This window comes from Plectropomus leopardus, chromosome 13 (genome assembly GCF_026936395.1).
Source record: "Plectropomus leopardus strain MGB_pleo_1.0 chromosome 13, ASM2693639v1, whole genome shotgun sequence".
NCBI classification, from domain to species: domain Eukaryota; kingdom Metazoa; phylum Chordata; class Actinopteri; order Perciformes; family Serranidae; genus Plectropomus; species Plectropomus leopardus.
This window is the reverse complement of record NC_142188.1, coordinates 32,762,773-32,782,139: the sequence shown is the minus strand read 5'-3', so window position 1 is coordinate 32,782,139 and position 19,367 is coordinate 32,762,773. Positions and strand designations below refer to the sequence as shown.

Below are 19,367 nucleotides of genomic sequence, written 5' to 3'. Positions count from 1 at the left end.
AACGACAACGGTGCTGTTGGTTTTAATATTTACATGATAATCAGATAATGGTATATTTATCTCTCTCTCTCTCTCTACACACACACACACACAAATATACATAAAACTTATCAGGGAATCGTATCGTAATCATGACCGGAGTGTTGTGCCCAGAAAATATAATAAAAGGTGCCTTGTAATATTGTCCCGTGTATTAATACACAGCTCAACTTTAAGTAAATACTACATTCAGTACCTTTTAGTAATTGTCACTAGGGCTCCGCACTGCTCACTGGTAACCAGTTGTTTGAATACAGACCGTAGACCGTATATACGGTCTCTGATACAGACATGGTAAGACGTCCATATTACAGGCTTTACAGCCAACAGTGTGTGGATGTGTTGTAAAATGGTAGACATGATGAATTATTATTCAAAAATATCCATTACTACAGCCGGCACAAAGCCTGTGCTGTGTCAGGGACTCCAAGAGTTACAGTCCCGCGGGTACTATGCGCTTTCATTTTTATGTCTGAAGAAATACCGAATTGCATATCTTGATTCGGAAAATGGTGCATTTTACACCTTTAGGACTTAATGTTTTTAATAATGGCTATTAAAAAATGCGTTTTGAAAAGTCAACATGTCTCAAAAAAAATTATCCAGTGATTTAAGGAGATCTCTTTCCCAATGTTAAGCAAATGGGAAAAGTCTTTCTGGGCCAGTGTGCATCACGTGACGCTGTAGTTCCACTTTCGGCCACTATGTAAATTTTGCTTCAGAGGGTGGCACTTCCTGGGGACCTGGACCTGTGGGGAAGGGAGGGGGAGGAGCACTTGTGCAGAGGGAGGAGAGGAGGAGGGGAGGAGAGGGAGCGGCCTGAGCATGGAGCAATGTGCCCATATTAGAGACATCCTTCTCAGTATGACGAGAGACTGAGTTGTGTTTAGAAAAAGCGGAACAAAAGGCTCGCGTTCACAGGCATCCAAAACTGCCCACAGGGATTTCTCCCACATATGCTTATCATAGTATCTGAAACTTTGGCATTCTTTAACATGACCATCCAACACTGTAACAGGATTAATAGGTTGAAAAAGCAGGAAAAGCATAATATGTCTTCTTTAAGCTAGCCAACACACAGAAAGCCTGGTTCTGTTTAATTTGCTTGTCACTCTGTGTCCAGACTGTAAATGGTGCAGTCTTTTCCCTTAGATTCATGTATATTGAGTTCCAGTGGGTGACCCTCTGTTGGCCTGTTCAACTGTGGTTGCTGCTCATAACAACGACCCAGGTCTTGTTTTGGTTCACCCCAGACCAGACTTTTAAGGCGCATCACCAGCTTTTCACCATGACAGACCAGACACCAAGAGACACAAACAGTTAATGATAAAGCACTTGTAAATTGTATGCAGTGAGAATGGGTGTTTTAGAGCGTATTACTTGCTCTGTTAAGGATTGTTTCACACTTTGAAGGCCAGGAAATCAACTGCAAAGGCCTCAACAGCATCTACTCCCAAAGCATCTCAAAGTGTTTGAGACAAAACAAGGAGGATTCAGCTCCTCACATTTCTCACTGATGTGACACATAAGAAAGGTGACGTGTAATGGCCTGCAGCAGACAACCAAAACAGCCTGTTTCCCTGACAACCTGTACTCTTGCGTATGTAGGTCCACAACGTGACCATTTGTGTGTGAATGTGTGTGTGTGTGTGTGTGTGTGTGTGTGTGTGTGTGTGTGTGTGTGTGTGTGTGTGTGTGTGTGTTTCCTCCTGGAGTCCACACAGAGCAGGTTCCCCTTCGATGCCATTTTCCTGTGTTCCTAAACAAACAGGATGATCAGTCACTTATCTCTGTGTCTCAGCACCTCAAACTGTTATTTCAGACCTGACACACACATTCTTTATTAACTTGTGTCAGTCTCAACCGGACTTTGAGCTCCAGGTTCCCTCTCTGTTCTGCGGGGATCCAACACCCTGGAAAGGTACACATCAGCCAGGATCACACTGCGTTTATGAAGATGGGACAAACCAGCTCTCATACAGTTGACTTCAGCTTTACAAACTCATGGGAAAAAATGATCTGATAATAATGATTACACCTGTCCATTTTAGCAATATGAACACATTTTAAAGTCAATTTACAAATAACAGGTACAGATCTCCATGATAACCCTCACAACATCTACTTATACTAAGACTTGCTTACTGTTACAGTCTGCACACAATTGACAGAAAAAAATACTAAAAGGCACAAAAGCAACAAGTGTTAATGTTGTTAAAATATGTTAGTGTTCATGCAACAAGTAGCTGCTTCACAAAAAACAGAAACTTCACTAGCCTTTTATCTAATTATGCTTCCCTTACTCACTCCTAGTCTTCCAGCCCTGTGAGTGCACCTCTAGAGTGGGTTGTTGGCAAAGTGGATGGGTCTCGCAAACAACTGACCTTCATGCAGGAGTCTGGAGTTTGCATTCCATTTGGATGTGAGTGTTTTTTCTACACCTTATCATGTGCCTCTTTTACCTAAACCTAACCATCCTTGACTTTGCTGCCTAATTCTAACCATCGTGATTCTAACCTTCGCATCGGGTCTCATGTGCCACTGTGTAAGAATAAGGACAGCGCTGCGTCATCTCACCATGACGTCATCCCACCATGTGTTGACATCACTGTAACAGCTTTACATTGAAAGCACTGACAGAGTGTCGCTATTTGATGAGTACAGAGTGATAACATGCTGATACATCAATGCATCAACATATTTTTGATAAAGTTTCACACATACATACTGTGGAACTCACAGTATTTAAAAACTATTTGAGCCACAAATTATTAAAATATCCTTCATTAAAGCCTTTTGCACAATTTCACATTTTGTTTTTATTTCTCACAGTCTGGACCTTATTTTCATTCTTTTATCTCTCACTCCATTCAGTTACCATAACAGTTAATGCATTAACTTCAGCACTGAGATCTGCTGACATCACATGCACAAATACAATTACCTAAATCAAGTGATGCTGCACTGACCAAAAGCCTTCCTCAATTGTAGCTGTGTGTTTAAGACTGCTGGACAGTAACAGTAGGCCATCATTAGAAATCTTTACACTTAAGAACCTAGCTGTAGTAGGCAGTCGTGATTCAAACATTTATTTGTGTCTAATGACTGACGGTTACATTACACCTCCACCAAGTCCCCAGACCCTAATTTGGCCAGAGGTTAGAGAGCGCTCATCTTGCATCCAGAGGAAAAGCTAATGGAGCCGGCGCCAGAGAGGTCGAGGTCAAGGGTCAAGGACTCAGGTAGACAACACACTGCCCCACCCACACAAACACACATGCATGCACTCACACACACAGTCTCATTCCTTCAAAAAAAGAGGGGGAAACAAAGACGAAGCAGGAGCTTCAGGCTGCAAGTCCACAGAGAGAGAGTACACAATTCATACAAATATGCACGTCACCATTCGGTGGTTTAACCCTTAGGGACTGTTTGATGCATTTTACGCACTTTTCATTCTTTATTTTTGATCATTTTGACTCTGTTCCTGCATATGGTATACATTTTTTGGCATGTATTTTTATTTAATCTGTGAATTTCCAGCTCAGCTCCTACAATAAGTCTAAAATACACTGGAAACTAAATTGTTACATTCATACTGTTAAGTGCAAAAAATGTGCCATGGGAAATTTTGTGACTTTAAGGTGATTTTGTCTTTTTTGATCATTTTGTGTTTCGTTGTAGTTTTTTGTTACTTTTTGTTTATTTTGCCCCTTTTTTCTTTAGTTGTTTTGTGACTTTTGTGGTCTGTTTGTGTCTCTCCAAGTTAATTTCTACTGGGGATGGGTGGGAAATTTTGTGAATTTTTAGGTGATTTTGTGTCTTAGGGTCATTTTGTGTCTCTTTTTGGTTGTTTTGTCCCTTTTGTAGTTATTTTGTGTCATTTTGTTTCTCTTTAAAGTAGTTATGTGGGGGGGGCGGTTGTGTCTGTTTTGGTTGTTTTGTGTCACTTTGTAGTTATTTAGTGTCTCTTCGTAGTCATTTTGTGTTTCTTATTGGGGAGGTTCACCTTTTTGTAGTTATTTTGTGTTTCTTTGAGGTCATTTTGTATCTTTTAGGATCGTTTACCGTGTCTTTGTAGTAGTGTTGTGTCTGTGTGTGTGTGTGTGTGTTTTGCCCCATCTGTAGTTTAGTGTGTCTCTTTGCATTTTCTTCCTCTCAGTTGTCTTCTTTGTCTCTCCTGGTTGCTAGTGTTTATTTGATTGACACTTTGCAGGTGAAGGCTAGGGGGCCTCTGACACTTGGGCCCCTGGGTCTGTGTCCAGTAGGCCTGTTCAGTAAAGGCAGATAACATTGATAGTCATTATGTAAGGCAGTGACATCCTTGGTCTTTTATTTTGGAGGAGTCACCCACCACCTCTCCTTAATGGGTGCAAGACAAATAAACTTTGCTGGGGTTTTGCATCTCTATGTAGTCTTTATGCATCTTTTTGTCATTTTGTGTGTCTTTGTAGTGAGGTTTGTGGTTGTTTTTTTTTTTGGTAGTCCTTTGGGCCTCTTTTTTGGGTCTCATTTAGTTAATGTAACTGTAATTACTTTGTAAAATGTTGAAACTGTGATGTTTACTCAGACATGAAACTGATGTGTGTTTAACTGCCATCAGATTAATAAATATAATAATAAGTACAGGACTCCAGAGTTTAGTCTGAGTCTGTGACTGTGCAGCTGGCAGCCTCAGCCTATGGGATCCTCCAGCCTGAGGAGTGTTTGCTGCTGCCTGAAGGGGCCACAGATCAATACATGTCTCCTTCTGAAGTGAGGAGAGGTTTTTTTCTTCCTGCAAACCCCACAAGGACATTTGAGCCACTGAGATGAAAATGGTCGCTCGATAATTGAGTTTGAAAAGATGCCACAGCCACAGTTACTGTCAGGCATATTAGGCCTGTCACAGTCGGGGACTGGGGACTGGACACTCAGCTGGTTCTGCATGGGCCACTCTGCAAAATGACAGAGGCCCGGGGGCCAGTCACAGCAGCCCCATATGTTTGTAGGATTTGAGGATGTTTATGAGATTTTAGGACATGTCTTGGGGCATTTCTAGATTTTAGCACATTTCTAGGCTTTTAAGACCTTTCCATGATTTCGGGACAATTCTAGGTTTGAAGGGCGCTTCTAGGATTTGAGGAAGGAATTTTAGCACATTTCTAGAATTTTAGGACATTTCTAGGATTTAGGACCTGTCTAAGATTGTAGGACCTTTTCTGGGACTTTTGGGACATTTCCAGGATTTTGTACATAGGATTTTAGGACCTTTCTAGGATTTTAAGACTTTTTTAGGTTTTTAGGACATTTCAGGAATTTTAGTACATTTCTAGGTTTTTGGGACTTTTCGTATCTTTTAGGATACTTCCAGGACTTTAGGACATTAGGGGCTTTGCTAGGACATCTGTTGGGAGGGGGGGGGGTATCCTCCATTGGCCTTTTTTTGATGTACAAGCACTATTTCGTTGCTGTTTTATGTTCTCTGGCACTTCATGTATACTAAAAGTGCAAAACCTATTCCCAGTTTTATTGTGAATTAGAAAATGGTTGGGGGGCCACCCAGCATCATAGAGGGGGCTAGATTTGGCCCGCGGGCAGTACCTTGAGTATCACTGGCCTATATCCAAAAACAGTCTCCTGTCGCGCAAACCTTCATGTGGAAGTCTAAATACAGGCACTGCTAAAAATAAATGTTAATTCTAACTTATAATTTAGAAATAAAAATTGTAATTTTGGTACTAAAGTTAGTTATATGTCTTTTGTTTCAGTGGAGCCTATTTAATCAGGACTTTTGAATTTCACACTCCACTAATAAAGTCTGTTTTGTTTTTTTTTTAAATTTGTTTCGGAAGAACTTTTTCTGAATTTCTAAACCGGCATGTGTTCCATATAACATTTGAATAAACAGTAACTGCCTGTCTGTACGCGCTGCTCTTTGCGCTGCATTAGTCCACTATTACATTACATCTCAGTAATTTCCAGTCCGTATGTTCATTATTGGCCCACACTTAAACGAATACTTGCTTCTCAATGCGCGGATAGGCTACCGCGCGCATTAAAATTTGATGTCGGTCAAATGGCCAATGAGAGCAGCTCCAACCATATCAAATATTAATACCTTAATGCCCTGTGTTAAGTAATTAAGTCCCAGTGGCTTTTAGAAGGAGAGGAAATCGATGAGCCACATGGTTACATTTTTCATTTAATTGTTGTGGAGTCGGTGTGTTTGTACGCAGCAGCACCGACAGAGTCCCGTTAATAGGAAAATGCGCTGCTCGTTATTTATGATCTACGATTAAACAAATTTGCATCCATTTATTATAGCGCAATGAATATCCCTCTAATTTAAACCCACTGCACAGTCACTGATCATTTCGGATTCATTAATATTTTTAATGAATGGAGTCTTATGCCAAATAATGACCTATCATTTCTTTGTGTTATTAAAATTTCACTTTGGGCTGCTTTTAGTGCTGCAGAGATGGCATGATAAAAAAAAGACTGCAGCAGCACGTGCAGCTCCGCTCCATTCCCACAGAAACAAATGAAAAAAACGCATCCGTGTTTGCAGCTCTGTCATCACTCTGAGCATGAATTAATAATGGCGCCAGATCCATAACAATAAATGAGTGGCCCATATATACATCAATCATATTTCAGTGATTTATACTGTGTATTTTGAACCCATTAGATCTGTTTATAGAGGGTCCCAAAATTCTTCAGAATGGATCAAAACAAAGAAATTGGTGTAAATTTCCCTTTTTGAATCGTAAAGGATAATCTGTGGAAATGTTATGAAATAATGTCAGTAATGCGATCTCTGCGTGACGTGAGAAGCTTCTCGATGAGCTAAATTCATGTCTGACTCTGTTGCCATAAATCCAAAACTTACTGCCTAATCCGAGCAACATAACAATACAATGTATAATATAACACAGCTACAATAACAGTGCAAAACATTACATTAAACACATCGAAACATGGAGGAAATGACTAACAAAAATAACAAAATAAATGTTCATCGCTGACAACTATAATTTATTTAAAATGATCTAGAGAAACAATTGCCTTAAAAATGTAAGCAAATGTGACTAGTCCTGGTTTACTTTACATTTTGTGATATTTACACGGCGGGATTAGATAAATAAAAATTTCTATGTTTTTGCAACTTCAGTAAACCAAGTCTATTGTGCTATATATCTGTATTCTGCTAGTTGCAAATTAGCCAATCATATCTGTATCTTCTTAAACATGTTATTAAAACAAAACTGGCAGATCTCCTGACTTCACCATTGCGAAAATCCTCTTTGTGATGATCAAGTTCAACCAGACTAATTTAAAGAAAGAACAAGGTAATTTCAGCTTCACAAAATTAAGTTAATAAGACTAAGTTGTATAAATAAAGTTAACAATTAGATGTAAAGTCAACATATCAAATAAAGATTAATATATTTCCTTTTTCAAGGCAATCAGTTTCCAAGATTATTTTAAGTAAGATCAACTTTCCAGATTTTACAGCGTTCAATAATGGACACAGATTGGTTGCACACAGATCATTTGCTTTAGCAGCAACCTACAGAACTGTGTTAAATTAACACAAAATATTCGTGTTTAATTAACAGAAATACTGTGTGTTGACACAAAGTTATTAAAATTTGATTTAATAGAGTAAATACAATACAAATACAATTTGGTCTCTTCGATCCAACTTAGTTAATTGCCCTTTTTTTCCAGCTTTATTTGATCACTTGACGCTAACAATATATAGTATTTTAATATTCCCATATCATTATATAAACCTCTGACTGAGCCCCATGACTTCGATTGCATCCGTAATCCGTTAGCCTGATATAAATACTCGCAATAGAATAGATAAACTCATATCATTTTATTTGTCCCTAGCAAAAATGAAGACCTGCATTGAGGGGGGAAAGGAGAGTTAAAAATAATTCGCAAAATAAAAAGTACAATATATAGGCCTATTTTAAATGCACGGGGCAACCAGCACTGTCAGGGAGAGTAAAACCCAATCAAAAAAAATGAAGCGTTAACGGAAAGGACGGAAACGCTCAGTTCTGTGGACATTAGCGCGCGCGCAGGTGTGTGCACAGATAAATGTTGTATAGTTGTGTTATTGATTTTGTCCAGCTGTTAATCAGTGTGTTATGAAGTGTGCCATAAAGTCTCCGCAGAGCTCACACACTCTTTAGCCAATCCAGCTCCCTGGCCCAAAATTGGGTCTTAATCTCGCGCTGTCTATTTGGCAGTTTGATTGATGTCCTTGCGCGGCAGAGAGGGGTAGGCGGGGGGGACAAACAGTCTACCCTCGCGCTCTTGCATGCGCACACAAAGACAGACGCACTAGATAACGGCTGGAGCTTAAGCGCAAGAAGCCCAGACGCAAAGAGTCCAGGGAGCGGCGCGTGGAGCAAACTCTGTTCCTCGCGCCGGAGCTGGGGCCCGCGCGGAGGCCATGGATCACATAGGAATACTGGGCGCGCATCTGCAGCAGCACACGCATGTGGAGCCCATCAGCTTCGGTATCGACCAGATCCTTAGTAACGTGGAGCAGAGCTGCATGCTGGGCGCGAGGATGCACGAACCGGACTACGGGCACGGGGCCTACAACGGTGGCGCGAGCGGCGGCATGAACGGCGGGGGTTATACGTACGGTAATAGCGGATATAATGGCACCGGCGGCTCGTGCGGGATGGCCTCACTCGGCGGGGCTTATCACATGAACATGGGCGTGAACGCGAACGGGACTAACGTGAGCTCCGCCGGGGTCATCCGTGTCCCCGCGCACCGGCCGCTGAGCTGCGGGAACTCCTCTGTGCCGCCGGGGAGCGGGAACATTAACAACCTGACCGCGCTCACCTTCCCCTGGATGGAGAGCAACCGGCGCTACACCAAAGACAGGTTCACAGGTAAGCCCTGTTTATGAAATAATATATTGACCTAATATCAAAGACAGGTTCACAGGTAAGCCCTGTCTTATATTATATTATATTATATTATATTATATTATATTATATTATATTATATTATATTATATTATATTATATTATATTATATTATATTATATTATATTATATTATATTATATTATATTATATTATATTATAATGAGATATACCATATCATATAACATAAAATTATAGAATACAATATAGTCTCTAACAGAAATGATTTGTTTTGCATTGAATAATATGCTACAACATAACATATAACATGCCTATAGAAAAGAGTTTCACTAGTGTATTGTTAAAAGACAGAAAAAGTATTTAGAAAATACAATTGAGGCTGCATATCATTTCACCTATAGACAAAATAAAAATACTACTAACAATAATGATAATAATAGATAAATTGTATAAATATATACATTTTTAAAAGCTCTCCGTATATATCCTCGTTATTGGCATACTGATACCAGCTTCATATCACAAGTTAATTGGCGATTAATGACTAAAGATATGGCTATTTTTCAGTCACTAATTATTAGTGGCCAAGAAAGACGCCTCATCATTAAAAGTTTGCGTTTTTAATGAAAACCCAAAGCTTTACACGTTGAAGAAATAAAGAAGGCTATTGCCCAGGCTTATTATTGCTTACAATTCGATAGATAATCGATAACAAAAAATCGGCCTTTTACAGTAAGACATTCAACAGGAAATGAATTGCTAGCCTATGTCTACAGTCACAAAATTGATAGATAATAATGGAAGATCAATATGATTAAATGAGAAGCAATCACTGAATATAATCTATTTATCTATCGATCTGAGTAGGACAACTTCAGTGCACAGTACACTCTCTTATTATTACCACCAATATTTTTAATAAGATATTCTTTGCATACTTGCATTGTCTTTCAATAAGTGCTGGAGCTGTGTATTCTATCTATCTCTGCTGCAGTCTTTCTTTCTTTACTCTGCTTCTTTTGAAAGTCATTCAAATTAAACTTGTAACTTTACTGATACAACGAAACCTGTTTTTTACAACTAAAGACCTGACTGACTTATTTAATCAGAACACCCCCCTGCAAAAAACAGCTTCTCCAAAGGGCTTTGAATATGCAGTGGCTTAAGTGTAAAAACAAATGTTCTACAAATCTTTTTGGTTATGGTTTAAACCTGTGATTCCTGACAAAATTCTTGTCAGGGAAAAGATTTCTTCGCAAAAGACAAGACAAGAACCTTAACAAGATGTGACCGAAAAAAATGGAAAGAAATTACTAAAAGTTAGGAATTTTTTTTATTATTATTTGAAAATAAGCAGAATAAACGGAAGTAAAACAAAAACAAACATAAAAATAAAATGACCTCAAGAAAGAGCCAGAAATTTCTATCTTTTTCCCTTTAACAGTTCGCGGGACATTACTTGCCAAGATGCTCATCATGTTTTTGTCCATGTTTTTGAACGAAATCAAACCAATTGTCTCCGGTTTCAAAGGTTGACATGCTGGTAAAAGGCGCCTGAATGCAGCACAAAACACAAAATTGATGTCGATCCAGGTGTTTAAAAAAATGTTATGAACATAATTACACAATTGCATGAAATGAAAAATCGTGTTCTTCAAAAGGTCTCCCCAAAGGGTATTTGGTTATATGGTATAAGAAAAAAATGGACAAATAAATAGAAAACACACACAGACACAGGGTTCTTATGGTATAAAAATGAATAATAGAATAAGCTACATGACTAGAAAACAGTGGATGTAGTGTGACTTTTGCATTTCAGAAATTACAGGACTATAGGAGTAGAGACACTCTGCTGTCTAACTCTGTATGTTTAACCCTTTCACGTCAAACACAGACTCTTCTATTTTTAAGCTACTGTTTCTGTCCTGTCCTAATCTGCACTGCCGTGTCCTGTACGCTCCTGTCTTCCTGTCTTCCTGTTCTGACCTGACTTGTACTGTCCTTTCCATTCTTGTGCTGTCCTCCTGTCCTGATATCTATTGTCCTTTCCTGTGCTGTCCTCCTGTCCTGTCCAGTGTCCCTCTCACCCCTCACTGTGACACGTCGTGTAGGTCACCCCTACCAGAACAGGACGCCTCCCAAGAAGAAGAAGCCCCGGACGTCCTTCACCCGGCTGCAGATCTGTGAGCTGGAGAAGCGTTTCCACCGGCAGAAGTACCTGGCGTCTGCAGAGCGTGCCGCGCTCGCCAAAGCCCTCAAGATGACTGACGCTCAGGTCAAAACCTGGTTTCAAAACAGACGCACCAAATGGAGGTGAAATCATCTTTCATTTGCCAGCAGCTTTTACCAATGCAATGTCAGAGCAGATAGTGATTTAACTGAATATTTTTGGAGCCATTACCCCCCATCTCTACAGGTCCAGAGGCCCGTTTGGCTCCTAAGGGCCACCAGAGTCCTCCAGGGGTTATTAAAGAGCTCCAGGAGGTCCCTTTGGTCCCTCTTATGTCATTATACAAAGATTCCATACTTAACCCTTTGCAAAGACAAACTTGACAAAAAAATGTCCATTTTATACAAATCAACATTTTATAAAAATCAGGAAAAGATGGCAAAAAAATAACCTTAAAACATGTTTACAAAGGGGAAATTAATTACAATATTGAAATAGGCGTAATAACAACAATAATAATAACAAAATAAAATAACATACAATAATAATAATAATAATAATAATAATAGAATATAATATAATCATTATATATATTTGGCTCATTTTATTTTTGGCTAATTTTCTTGTAGCCACTCATTGCCTTCTTCCCATGTTTTTGAAAGAAATCAAAGCAGTTTGTTCAGGTTTCAAAAGGTTAAATGTGTGGAAGCCTCACTCCCACCACTGTGCTCAAGTCATAATCAAAATAAACTAACATATACTCAGTTTATGCCAGTTTATGTACAGCTTAAATGAATACAGTCTATTACAGCAGTCTTGCATTAATCCCCCTTCATGGATTGTTGTGTGAATGTTAAGTGTGTGTTCAAACTGCTCTGAGCTGTTGATTCAACTTTCTGCTCACTTTTATGGCTGCAGTTTGTGGTGTCATGGGTTACTGTGAGGTGTCTCAGTGATTTAGCATATTCTAATTTATTTAAATGGGATGGATAAAATAATAATACCTGGCATGAAGGTAGGATTTATTTCAGAAGTTCTGAATTAGACTGCATTAGTTTGAGGTGACACTGACAGTATACAGTCCTTAAAATGTTGTTATAGATTCTATGTGAACACATTATTGATTGTTGATATGAAGAGACTCCTGCCTCCCATGGGTCATACAATGTCAGTCAGTTGGTGTAATTTAGCCTCAATAAGAGGCAGAAATAAAACATGGTGGCTGGTTTTAAAAATGAAAAAAAAGGTCTTTGTTCACTTGAGTCATACTCCTGATTTCAGCAATTTCTCAAAAATAAATATATGTAAAGGACGACCAAATTCTTGATTAAAGAAATAAAATTTCAAAACATTTGGATGTGTCATACAAATTAATTTAAAGTCATAAGCGGGCTCTGTCTGACAGATGGCATATTTATTTTATTTATATTGTTGAGGTTCTTCAGAGTTTAAACATGTCAGTGCTTAAGTGGACAAAAAAAAAAACTAAAGCAGATCAAAACAGTCTGAAATATTACATATTATCTCCGAATTAGATATGAATAATCATCATTTACATAACAGAAAAAGTGACAGAAAAATGTTTTAAACAAACAGAGAATTATAATATTATAATAAGAATAATTACAATAATATATTAATAATAATAATAATAATAATTTTTATAATTACAATTATTTCTCCAATTCTTCTTGGGGTGATAGGCCTGTCCAGTTAGGCTGGAATAATGGAATTATTGTAATTCTATAATTTTCACGATGATTTTAAAATTCTGGTTGTTTTATGATGCTTCAATTTTTTTCTTGTATTTCTTTAGTAATTGGATCTTGTAGGTTTATAATCCGCATATTTCAAAAACCTGGTGGGCCCAGTTTTTAGTCTAATTCAGTGACTTGATGCCGTGTTGTTGGACAAACAGGTGGAAATTTCAAATCAACTGTTGCGATAAATACAATTTTACAATTACACAGAGGTAACATTGAAATTAATATCCTATATATCGGGATATAACATTGGGATTATCATACAGCGTGTAATGTGACTGACACACTGCGGCTTCGTGCTTTTTGGTTGGATATGAGAATCACTCCGCGGGGTCTCTTTGTTGCTGCAGGCGGCAGACGGCGGAGGAGCGCGAGGCGGAGCGCCAGCAGGCCAACCGGATCCTGATGCAGCTTCAGCAGGAGGCCTTCCAGAAGACCATCAACCAGCCTGTGACCCCGGACCCGCTCTGCCTGCAGAACAGCTCTCTGTTCGCGCTGCAGAACCTGCAGCCGTGGACCGAGAACACCGCTAAGATCAGCAGCGTGTCGGCCTGCGAGTAGAGCCAACACACGGCCTCCAGCCAGGGACCTGCGCCGCTGATCCGCCGGTACCAACTGACTGGACGGTAAAGACACGGACTGCAGCCTGCTGAGGAGCTCCGAGTAGAGGAGGCCCGAGGTCACTTCTCTGCTCCTCTTATCACCTCCTGTCAGATAGACCGCTGCAGCTCTGCTCCCATCTGATGGGGGTCCACAGTCTGGTCTGGATCCGTGAGGTCTGGACTGACTCCTGCTTCAGCCCTGCACAGGCCTGAAAAATATTTTGGAAATATTCCCGAGTCATCGTGATGAACATTTTGCTTTTAAAAAGAGCAAGATGTCCACGAGGACAGACTGTCAGTGAGTTGTACCTGTGAGGGACTTGATGTTTCATAAACAGCATATTTTCATATTTGTGTCCATCTCTGCCATCAGTGTCTGTTTATCTGACATGTTAAAGGACTTTTTACTCAAATGCTAAATAACACAGCACTTGATTTTGCACCTTTGTATGAATTCAAATTTGACAAGTTGATTTTATTTATAAAAAAAAGAAACCGATTATTTTTTTAAAATGTCAATATATGTAAATCTTAATTTATGTATGCATTTATGTCTACATTGCAAAAATTGACACGTTGATTTTACATTAATTCAGATCACCCTGAAAAAGTTGAGTAATTATAGCTATTAGTTGTAAATTATGTGAACTTTCTAACTGTTAAGTTACCTTAGAATTTAGTTGCATTTACCTAACTTTGTGAAGTTTTTACAGCTTAAAGAAGACAAGTTTACTGTGTCTTATATCTTTATTCTTTATTCTTATAAACTAGTAGCCAAGTCATATTTATATATTTTTGAATATATTTACAAAACATAACTTGCAGGTATCCTAACTTCATCACTGGCAAAATCCTCAATCAGTCAGACTAACTTAGTTCAAGTTGCAAACACTAAGAAAGCACAAAGAAATTTTACTTGTCATTTTTAAGTTGCAACAACTTAACAAAATTAAGTAAAGAAAATACATTTTAACAAAATTTAACAATTAGGTTTGAACTAAACATAACGTAAGATTCATAGTTTTATTTACTTACCTTTTTTCAAGGCAGTCAGTTACAAAGATATTTTAAAGTAAGACTAATTTGTCAGATTTTATGGTGTTTTTGAGCTTACTTAAAATTTTGTCAGATTTTCTTAATATTGTTAAGTTGTTGCAACTTAAATGCAACACATTTAGTTTAATCATTCTCATCAACTTTTAGTAACTTAAGTAAACCACGTTTACTGAGCCATATATCTGTATTCTGCTGATTGCAAACTAGTCAATCTAATTTATATTTGCTTAAACATGTTAACAAAGCAGAACTCACAGATCTCCCAAAGTTAAGTCAGACTAACTCGGTTCACTGAAGTTGCTAACACTTTGACAGAACAAGGTCATTTCACTTGTCATTTTTAAGTTGGAACAACTTCACAAAATTAAGTAAATATAGCTCAGTTATAAGTAAACTTAACAAGTAGATATAAGTAACCATAAATTAAGATTAGTAGCTATATTTACTTTACCTTATCAAAACAATTGGTTTCTAAGATTATTTTACGTAAGGTCAACTTGTCAGATTTTACAGTATGACAGGGTGAAAAGGATCCATGTGGTAACTTTGGAAACATGTTACCATTTTATAATTCAGGAGGAGTTGGGCCTGAAGATCAGAAAGCTTCAGATAAAAATAAAAAAAAGACATATTTAATGATAGATTTAACAAAGATCACACTTTGACCACATTTCACATTTTCTTGAACTCTTATTTTTGTATAAATGCTTTACTGTATTTTCTTATTTCTCTCTCATCACTGTGCTGTGAGAAGAGTGGAAGCAGGTCTCAGACCAGTTGTGAGTGTGTGTGTGTGTGTGTGTGTGTGTGTGTGTGTGTGTGTGTGTGTGTGTGTGTAAAAGCTCTAAAACAGCCTAAATATTTTATTCATGCTGATGACTATAATATATTTTGGACACTGAAATTCATTTTTCTTTTTGCAGAGATGATAAATTGATATGGTAAAATTTAAAGCTATTCAATATGAAAATCTTCTGTCACTTTTACTTTGTTCAGTGGAAATACATTCTGAACTCATGTTCATTCTCATGTCACATATATGGCCGATACAGATTTTGTCACTTTGAGTAAATTTAAAGGCAAAAACTAGTTTCTTGTTCACGCCATTATTTTGGATTCAATGATGCTGTGCAATGTTTCCATCAGTCATAGGTCATCATCTGGTACGGTACATAACTATGATTATACTAACTATTTTATATTCTAACTATGAGACAATATACATATCTTAAAATAATGACAATAAGCAACATGTGTCCAATCTGGAACACCCTCAGTTACAGCACATGGCAGCTATGCATTCATATTCACATAACACCAGAGCACCAATATTCCCATATTTAACAGCTTTATGTGTAATATGGGAATGTGTAGCATAAAAGGGGCAGTATGTAAGATTTATGGGGCTTTAGTGGTATCTAGTGGTGAAGATTTCAGTTTGCAGCCAGCTGAAACTTCTCCTGGTTAGAATTCCTTCAGGGTGATTTGTTTAGGAGCCAAATTATCTGCAGAGGTCTCTTCCTCTCCAAAACAACAGAGTAGGTGATTGAAACACTAAATAAATAAAGATTTCCATTATTCCATCAGTGTTTCTCCAATGCTATTTGGCATGTTGCAGAAAGGCCGTTAGCTTAGCTGCTAATCTATGCTCACATTTTTTCAATGTTAATTTAAGATCCTGATATTCAGGGCGTTTTTATAGGGAGCTGAATTATCCGTGGAGGTCTCTTCCTCTTCAAAACAACACAGCATGTGATTTAAGCAGGTAAAAATGCTGAATGAAGCAGTTTCATGTTACAAATCAGTGTTTCTCCAATGCTACTTGGCTTGTCTGATACAGGCTGCTAGCCTAGCCCCTGCTAATCTGTGCTCGCCTTCTTATGCCTGTGTATCGCCAATACTGAGGCTGCAGAAATTAAGTTTTACTGTTATTCGTGTTTCTGTGCCCTTCTTTTGGACACGATATCTCAAGAATGCTTAAAGGTTTTTGGATTTTTTCTTTTCATATTTTGCACAAATGTTCAAATTGATAAGAAGTTTGGTAGTTTAAGGTCAAAGGTAAAGGTCGCTGTGACCTCACAGAGCCTGTCTTTGTCCATTGCTCAAAACTCATGCTAATTATAACAAAATTTTACACAAATGTCAGAGGGGGAGGCATTTGGTTAGATACTTAATGAATGAGAAAAAATTGTTTTTTTTTCCAGTGCTGCTTGTTGCAGAGAGGCTGCTAACTATGGTTGCTGATGCCAAAATATGAATGACCCTATGTGGAGCAAATGTGAAGTGGTTTGTCTGGGTTACTGTAGAAACATAGCAGGGCAACACTGTGATCTCCTTGGAAGAGGCCTTGCTCCCTATGTAGATCTAAATGTCTCACACTAAGGCAAATAAAACACAAGGATTCTTATTTTCAGGTGATAATGCACTAAAGAAAACATACTTATTAATATATGTTTATTATAATATAATATTAATGTATTAATTTTTAAAATATTTATGCTAATAGATTGCCCTTGATTGAAGGTTATACACTGACCTTTCAAGCATAATATTGACTGAGGCCTGCAATAATTTTTTGTTTCCACTAGGGGGCAGCAGGAACAAGAAGTGAACTCAGAATTGACATATTATCACTATTTAAAGGGATATGATTTTAGCTGATTTTGTGAATACCTATAGTTCTTATTGATGACCAAGCAGCTACACTGGAGCTAGGTAATACGGGGTTAAACATCCAGTGCATAGAATTTAGGGGCATATAATGTTTTCTTCAGTGTATATTCAATTGAAAATGAGAATTGTGTTCTCCTTACCATTACTGCCATTTGCGTTTTTACATTTTCACATTTAGTAGTAAGAAGCCCAACTCCAATGAGCAGCACTGGAGTTGCACTGTTTATAACGTGAAAGCTCTTTAGTCAGTGTTTCTAGTTGTTTAAATCACCAGATTCATTTGTTTTGGAGAGGAAGTGATCTTTGTGGACAGTTTGGCTTCTGGTGAAAACCCTCTGAACATCTGGATCTTAAGTTGTCAGAGATAAAAGGTGTCTTCAAATACGCTTGTGTTGGTCTTGCCACCTGCAGCGACATGCAAGTGTATCAGAAATACATGGATTTTTTTTAGCTAAAACTGCTTTATTCAGTTTTTGATCAGTTTACATCGGCGGGTCTGTTTGCTCTTGAGAGGAAGAAACCTCTATGGATAATTCAGCTAATGGTGAAAACTTTCTGAACATCTGGATCAGAAAAAGGTGAGCACAAATTAACTTATAAAAGAAAAAGTGGTGAGCATGTTGTGGGCGAGCAGCCCATCCCTGAGATGCCAAACTGCATTAGAGATTCACTGATTTTAAGGTAAAACTGCTTTATTCAGTGTTATATAGCTGATTTAATCACCTGGTTTGTTTGATTTTGGAGAGGAAGAGACCTGTGGATAATTCGGCTCTTTGATCCCAGGTCACACTCACACCTACAGGCAATTTGGAGTCACCAGTGAACCTAATTACCCAAACCTGCATATCACAACATGCTGTACTGAATTTTTAATATTTGGTCATGTCAAAGTAAATAAACGGACACTGGAGTTTTGGGCTCATTAGTACAAATACTGCTCCTTCTCTCCCCATCACAGACTGCACATTCAACTGATCATCCCATTCCATTTATCATACACTTCTGCAGAGTGCAGATAGCTAAAACAGTGGCATTTTGAAGTGGGAAAAAAACATTAAGGGAGTGATGACACGAAGCAGGTCATTGTGCAGGAGAGTCAGCTCTCACATGTAGTACCAGTAATAAAGAGGAGGTTTGTGCACAAAGTGTGGGTGCTCCAGGAAAATCTTCTGAATAACTTTTCAGTTCAGAATGTGACCAAGTTTTGTTTTCTCATTCTTATTCATTTTCAGGATGAAGAATACTGTAAACATCATTCTGTCATGTTTTCTTTGTTTCTTTTTTACACATCTCACTTCACAAAAATGTGTATATTTTGATGCATATCTATAAACACTCTCTAATGATAAATATGCATGAATGTCATTTTTGTCAAAGAAGTTTGGGGTATTATTTTGGAGTCCACAGTGCATGCTGATTCAGCTGTTCGGCAGTGTGCGTGGGTGCGTAAATGGGTGCGTAAGTGGGTGCATGGGTGTGCGGGTGCACGTGTGTGTGTGTGTGTGTGTGTGTGTGTGTGTGTGTGTGTGTGTGTGTGTGTGTGTGTGTGTGTGTGTGTGTGTGTGTGTGCAGTGTGTGATGTGACATTCTCCAGAACGGCTTTCTAAAAGGTTGAAGAGGAATGTAAAGGAGAATTTCATCATCCACTCAGAAATATCTGCACTGGCCTGCTGGAGCTGAGCTCCACTCAAACCTGCTGGCATTCCTCACACACACACGCAGACACACAAACGCACACACGACTTTGCCCTTGGGAGGAAAGAGCTGATAAAGATGAAGGAAGCAGAGAAAATGTTACCGCTCTGCACAGCACATTGTATTTGTCATGTCATTTTCTTATTGTTTTTTAAATATTCCTCTTTTCTTTTAGGCCCTTCAATTTCTATAACGAGAAATCTTAACACTCCAGCGCACAGTGATATTGTACACTTACAATCGATTCCATTAAAATATTCCAATAATAGTCACTTGTATGTGTAAAAAAGAATGTTCTTGATGCAAATCCAGGGAGTGAATGTTCAAACAATGATGTATCTTTGTGTGACGTTCCCATTTATTGTAAAATTAAGATTACAGACAGGGGCGTATTCTGGGCCCTGTGCATAAGCAGTCTCTGTAGGCCCCCCACCCTTCCTATCTTGATCCATGCCACGCATGTT

The 19,367-nt window shown here is 38.3% G+C and overlaps 1 protein-coding gene across 2 annotated transcripts; it reads left to right on the top strand.

Annotated features, from left to right (window-relative positions):
- Positions 1 to 8,341: 8,341 nt before the first annotated feature.
- Positions 8,342 to 18,558, top strand: tlx1 (T cell leukemia homeobox 1). 2 transcript variants are annotated; one of them, XM_088086415.1, is made up of 3 exons: positions 8,342 to 8,948; positions 11,056 to 11,257; positions 13,228 to 18,558. In XM_088086415.1, the coding sequence occupies exons 1-3, from the start codon at positions 8,495 to 8,497 to the stop codon at positions 13,436 to 13,438; spliced, it is 867 nt and encodes a 288-aa protein (XP_087942541.1). In that variant the 5' UTR covers positions 8,342 to 8,494; the 3' UTR covers positions 13,439 to 18,558. The 2 variants fall into 2 exon arrangements, with proteins under 2 accessions (XP_087942541.1, XP_087942540.1); XM_088086414.1 differs by having other exon boundaries at positions 11,020 to 11,257.
- The last annotated feature ends 809 nt before the right edge of the window (positions 18,559 to 19,367 follow it).